This window comes from Channa argus, chromosome 5 (genome assembly GCF_033026475.1).
Source record: "Channa argus isolate prfri chromosome 5, Channa argus male v1.0, whole genome shotgun sequence".
NCBI lineage: Eukaryota > Metazoa > Chordata > Actinopteri > Anabantiformes > Channidae > Channa > Channa argus.
The window spans coordinates 14,879,520-14,886,318 of NC_090201.1; the positions used below are offsets into that span (position 1 = coordinate 14,879,520).

Consider the following 6,799-nt stretch of genomic DNA (forward strand, 5'->3'; position numbering starts at 1 on the left):
ATCATGTTATTATTATAACGATGCTTTGGTTTTATAATTCCTTATCTGCTTTGGTACATTTAAAAAAGGTAGTGTGCTGATCATTTGATGTGTTTTGTGGGATTGATAACAGCTGCTGTGTTTATTTGTAATCATGTTATTTGTAATTAATAAAAGCATTCCTTCATGTTTTAAGATATATAAAGGTAATGTATTATATGCTTCAGTTAAGTTATGTCTATGTGAACTGATAATTATTAGCATTGCTTATATTTATGGAGACAGCTATGATGAATGGTATTTTGTGGTGGATGTTTTTCTATATACAATTTTTGAAATAATGTTTCCCTGCATTGAATCTACATTCAATCATTTTGCAAATGCTTTTATACAAAGCGACTTACAAGTGAGGTACAAAGCAAGCAAAAAGTCTAAGTCAGAGAGAAAATGTTTCATTTTCCAGAGCCATAAGTGCAACATAGGAGCGAGAGATACTGGAAGTGTTAAATCGGACAGATAGGAAGTTGTAAAAAGCTACCAGTCCTGTAAAATCAACAAGCAACCCTGGTCACTGGTGCTCACTCTCGAGAATAAATGTGATTTTTCAGAGCTGAAACTCAAACGGTATCGTAGGGCAAGAAAAATACAATGGCTAAACTCAAATCCGCGGAAACAATGAACGACCGTGAGTCGATATTTTTGTTCTGCAAAGTTCACGCCTGGTCAGAGTTCAGAGTTCTCAATCTTCTCGCGATAATTTGCGGTGCTTCCCGATAGAAGAAAAGATGGTAGACGAACACGGGCGGAAATGGGACCGCTGCCTTGCTGAGACTGCCGTGAAAACAGGTCGGTATTTAGTTTGTTACAGTTAATTTAATTATTTAAACTTTCATATGTTCGTGGAAAATTTGCGACACAGTCATTTCAGGAGGAGATGTAATTCTTTGAGGATACTTGTCTGAAAATGAAGGAACAGTTTACTGAGGCCAAGTGTGAACTTGAATGAATAAATTCGGTCACAAATTCTGCATTTATAGAGAATTTAGACTCGAACGTGTAGGTATGTTATTTCACTAAAACTGACTGTAGAGAGTACAAAGACTATAGATTATTAATTAACAGGGGAACAGTATGGAGAGCATATCCAAACTTTAAAGGGATTAATCTATCTGAATTTGGTATTTTAAGTTAGTTTTTTTTCTACCAGGCTGTTTTTGTTTTATCTCTGTCCTTTTTATGTCACTCTGCAGGACCGAGCAAGCAGGCAAAAGCAAACGGGTGATTTTGAACAAAAAAGGGTTGTTATTTACCTCAAATATAAGAAAACAAATCACATAATATTGGGCTCATAAAAGGGGTCTACAAAACCAAACTGGATTCAACTGGAAATAATAAAATTATCTCTAAACAACTTACTAACAGACAAAGTAACCCGACTAAAACTAACCCACAGACTGAACACACAAGGGAACATATATAGGGCTGGTCAGACCCTTAAAGACATACCAGGGTTAACAGAAAAACTAAACCTCACAATTAACTTATACAGAAGAAAATATATCAATAAATCTATTGAATAAAAATAATTAGATATTATCCAAAACAATCTAGTTAGTCCAACTTCCTCTATTTAGATGTTCTGCTTTCTGGGGTGCATGTTTTTGCTCAGCTGAACATTTTGTCCCACTGGTACATAAATTATGATTAACTCAAGCAAAAATAAAGTGACTGTACAGAATTTAACTGTGCCCGCTACAAACAGAAACTAATGTACTGACAACTTATCAAACACACTGAATATACAAAAAGGAAATTACTTTTATTTATAATCTGTACAACAAACTGTGTTCAATGTACTAAATTACTCAATATAAATTTAAAAAAAGTAAAATGTGCAGTGCAGGTGGCTTACCAACATTTTACTGGACCGTGTGGCAGCAGGGGCAGCCATCACAGTCACCCAGAACAAAAATCACAATTTTCCAGTTCAGTTCAAACATAGTCCACAGTGGTGCTATGAAGGTCATAATTCACCCATAACTTTAGTTCCTGCCTTAATGGGCTTTGCAAAATGGCACTGGAAGCAATTGTTAACGTTTAGGTTTCATTGATATACTTTTTTAAAAATTAATCAAATTTAATTCCTGAAAAAATAAAATTTCAGAAGAAATAAAGTTTAATTCTGTCAACTGTGCTATGTGGTGTGATACTTTCTACTGGTTTTGTCATTATTCTCTAAATCTAAATGTTAGGTTGTTAACACTAAAATGAAAGGCCTGTAGATTTCATGGAGAGAAAATGTTTTGGCGTTGTATGCTACTGTGTAGTAACTATTATATAGTTACTATTGTTAGAGTTTCCAGCAACAGTTAAGCAGTTTTCTGGAAAATAGACCAGGGCTGTGATCCAGAAATAAAAAGACTCATTATTTAATTCATCAAAATCATTGGTAAGGTAAAATATTATCATGGCGCCAAGTGGATAAATACAAAATCAGTTGTGTTTTTTAAACTTGAATATCCACTGTTTTCCCATCCAGATAATAGTATGAAAAATCTTAAGCACATTCAGCTTTGAATTTATTGCCAAACCATCTGCCACTGGTTGAGTGACTGGGTTCCAGAGCCCTCGCTTCGCCAGACAGCACTTATGAAATATCAGGGTGTGTATTTAGAGTTAATCTAGGGTAATTTGTTCAGTATTGGTCCAGCACTCTAACACTAAAGCCCAAAAAATACTAATGACATCAGGTTTGGCAAAATGACAAATGTTTCTTGAAGGGAGAAAAAACATCTGCAGTATTGCAGCTCTTTGAGCTCAGTGTAGTAATTTACCAGCTGTGCCAATGTGTTTCTAGTAGCCAGATAAACTCTAGACCAAAGGTTTGGCTTAGGGGCTCATTTTGTAAGTTGATTTCCTTTTTTTTCTGGATCAATCTGGAAGATATCCTTTAGCCTCTTCTATGTAGTCTTGTCAGTATCTTGGTCAAATAACCACATGTACTATGCACTAACCTACGTAGTGTCACATGTAATGTGGTGATGCTATTGTGTATCTTACAGAGGTTATTTAATGCACTTATAAAATAAGAAAACTGCTACACTAGCAGTACTAACAAATATAAGTCTCAGAGATTTATTCAGTTCTAACCAATAAGTTGCAAATAAGAAAAGTGAAAAAATCACAAGGGAAGCAACTTGATTTGTCAAAGGGGAAACTTGAAACCTTTTGCACATTGATACTATATTGAGAGGATCAGTGGCATCCTCTTTGTAACAGAAAAAAAATGTTTATAGATTGTAATCTTTTTAATACTGCAATGGGTTGTATTGCTGTTTGCACCAGACTGTGGGTGGAGCTTTAAAATATTTGAAAAGCATAACCAAAAAAATGTCTCCAACCAACGCATGTTTGGCTAAGCATTAAAAGCATCAGCTACCAAATATATTTGTAGTTTTGTTTCTATTGCTGCATCAGCAAAAGTCATATCAGAATGATTACATTTACAGTTTGTCATTTGGCAAACACTTTATTCAAAGTGAATTACAAGAGGGGTACAAAGCAGTAAAAAAGTCTAAGTTAAGAAGACAATAAAGTAAAGTCCTATGAGAAGATTTGTTTCAGTTTCATGAGACACAAGTCTAAGATAAGAAAGGAAAAAAGAAAAGTGTTGTTTATTTTGGTTTAAATGTAGGAAGATGCAGAAGAGTTCCATGTAGAGGTAGCTCGTTCACCATTGTGGGACCACTGAGGTATGGAGTTTTGCTTGGGACTGCTTTGTTGTGTACTGATTACTATTTTGTTGGACCAGATATGACCAGTGCCCACACGAGCGGTTGGGTAGCCTATTTAGAAATGTAGGGGTTGATCTGTCTGATGCTGTAAAGGGCAAATCTACATGCCCATGAGATGAAGGAGGATTGGTCAGTAAAGTTCAGCTGTCCGCTGATGATGTCGATTGTCTATGATGACCCCCAGATTTCTGGCAGACTTTAGTGGGGACTGTCCATGTTTCTTCTTTCGACAAACCTTTTTTCCCTAGATCTTTGTACTTCAGCATCCCTGTTTTACCCTTTAGATAATGTGTATTGACCAGCACACAGCAACAATATTAACATGCTGGTACAGGGGGTTGTCATGCTAACGTCAGCTAATCAACACTAAACAAAAACTTCAGCACACTTTCAAATGTAATCATATTTCAAAATGTGAAGTTGGGGATCATCAAGTTACAAATTATACTGAGGGGGGTGTGAGAGTGTGTGCACCAATTTCATTTAACCAATCCAGATGTGGAGTCATTTCACTAAAAACACAAATGTCAAAATCTATAGTGGTGCTAGAGGAAAAGTCTGAGGATCACATACTTCAGTAGGAATCACCCTTTAATTTTAAGTATGGACTGTAAGTTCTTGACTGACAGACCATATTTGCCATGTGTAGAGCCATCCTGCTAGCGTGGTTAAAATGGTAAAGAATACTATTCAGTTGCAAGCAGAACTGCACAAATACATGTATATTAGTTTACAGAAGTGACTTTAGAAGTTACAGAAGTTCTCACATTAATTAAGATTATTGCTTTATATAAAGCTGAACAAATCCAAAGAGCATCCCCTCCAAACGATCAGAAACATAATTTGTTCTACAGAGAAATGTGCTGTAATTTCTCCCATTTTAAATTGCAAAGTTGGGCATTGACTTAGCTTGACTAAACCATATTCACTAAATCATTTTGATTGAACTTGAATCTTATTGGTGCCATTTGCTGAAAATATTTTAAATGATGAACAAATGAATAACAATACAATTAACCATCTCTGGACTTTATTTACTTTCAAACGTGCTGAGTATTTCCAGGCCTGTGGGTTATACATTTCATTTTACTCCAGCACAAATATTTGTGTTATAATCCATCCCCCTTAGAGATGTCCAGACAAAGAGAAAGGAAGCCAAAATGAGATGTTGATCTGCCCGCATATTGTGCCAAAGCTTTTACTGTGTTACTGTCAGTGGAAAGACAGAGTCTTTAAAAATGCTGTGGCTAAAGAGCAAAGACAGACTAAGGCTGCAACAAATGGAGACTCTTAAGTTTAAGGGAATCATGCTTGAAGTAGTTGAGAGGACAATGATTTATTGTTGATCAGTGCTGATAATGATGATATGAGGGATCTTTTGTGGTCTTGTTCGACATTCAAAAGTTGTGTAATAGGGAACAGTCTGAAGGTTCTGGTTCAGGCAAATCGGTCATGCTGCATAGCTCTCTGAATCCAATTAAGAGTCAGAGGGGCCCAAATGGCTGTTTTTATGTGTTTTCTGCTCTGGCTGGCTTGCTGCTGGGTGTGGTGTGGCCTGCAGCGAGGTGAAGTTTAACACACAAACACATTCCTCTTCAAGATCCCACCATGGTCTGCTGACTAACGACTTGGCCAACTTGTATCCCACTGACTTACCTGCGACTTGACAATACTGGGTCAGAACTTTGCTTACCTGCACGTGTGCACTCTTTGACCCATCACCTCTCCAGGCCTCTGCCTCTTAGACACCGTCTTTGGTCCTTTCAACCGAGCTCCCCTCTATTGTACCCCTTTTACTGTTTTCCTTTTTTCTTGGACATTTGAGCTCTTGCTGGTTTTTCTCTCCCTCTCTTTTCCTAATGAGTAGTGTCTTGCTAACCTGTGCTATTTACTAACTCTGGCATCAAGAGGCACCCTGCTGAACTCATTACAGTAGGTTTACATTACCAGCCAGATTTCGTATTGGATTAGAGCTGAACAACTGTTGTCAGATCATTTGGATGTAAATTTTAATCAAATCTTTTTTTTTTTCTCTGCAGTTACTGGGCTTGGTCTAGGCATTGTGTTTGCAGTTTTTTTCTTTAAACGTAAGTTGTCTTCATAAAAATAACCATGTAAATACAGATGTTTTTATAATTATTACTTTAAAATGGCATGTATTATGAATATTTCTACCCTAGGTCGCACATGGCCTGTCTCGTTTGGTTCAGGTTTGGGACTGGGCATGGGATATGCCAATTGCCAGCATGACTTCAGATCACCATACCTGATACATGGCCGCATGGTTAAGGTAAGGAGAGAGTCAAAATGTGTTGTCAGAGGTTTATGACAAACTAAAACACTATAAAACATTCTGTGTCTTACTTTTCAGGACAAGTAATGAAAGATTAAAGATGAAGATTATTTTCCAAAGACCTTCACATAAGTTATTCTGTTGTCCTTGTTGTTATGCTGCTTATTACTGGCCCAGCACTAATGTTCAATGATGCTGACAATGTATATTTAATAAAGCATTATGGAAAACGTTCCTTTTGCTGAGTTTTTCTGCATGCATGTTTGAGAAGAATGAAATGTGGTTTAGGGGTGGGATGTCATTTTGTGTGTTAATGAGCTGGGAGACTTGAACTCCTGCTGTTTTGGAATGAGGGCCAGGTTCAGCATCTGCAGCCCTGTAACAGAGTGGGAGGATGAAAAGTTGCACACAATGATGGAATAAAGGAAGCACAGTTGGTCAAGAAATAATTCTAGTATCAAGACTCTTTAACAGAAGGTTATCGTCCTATACATGGTATCAACAACCAGGTTTACTTTTCACAATGAGTGGGTAGATTCTTGTGATACCAAGGCAGGAAAGCAAACTAGACTTTGTCTTCACTTATCCATCAGTTAGACCCTACACAATGCTGTTTCAAATTGCATGTGCTGGATAAGATTGTTTGCTGACACTGTGACTGTTTTTATCACAGGGAGTTGAAAAAGCACACAAATTCTTATCAGATGGAATCTAATGTCTTATGTATTCACTG

The 6,799-nt window shown here is 36.8% G+C and overlaps 1 protein-coding gene across 1 annotated transcript; it reads left to right on the plus strand.

The window, feature by feature from the left end:
* Positions 1-544: 544 nt before the first annotated feature.
* Positions 545-6,300, plus strand: LOC137128118 (MICOS complex subunit Mic10-like). The gene is made up of 4 exons (XM_067505847.1): positions 545-825; positions 5,813-5,860; positions 5,954-6,063; positions 6,145-6,300. Exons 1-4 carry the CDS (start codon positions 765-767, stop codon positions 6,151-6,153), a joined length of 228 nt encoding a protein of 75 aa, XP_067361948.1. The 5' UTR covers positions 545-764; the 3' UTR covers positions 6,154-6,300.
* Positions 6,301-6,799: the final 499 nt, after the last annotated feature.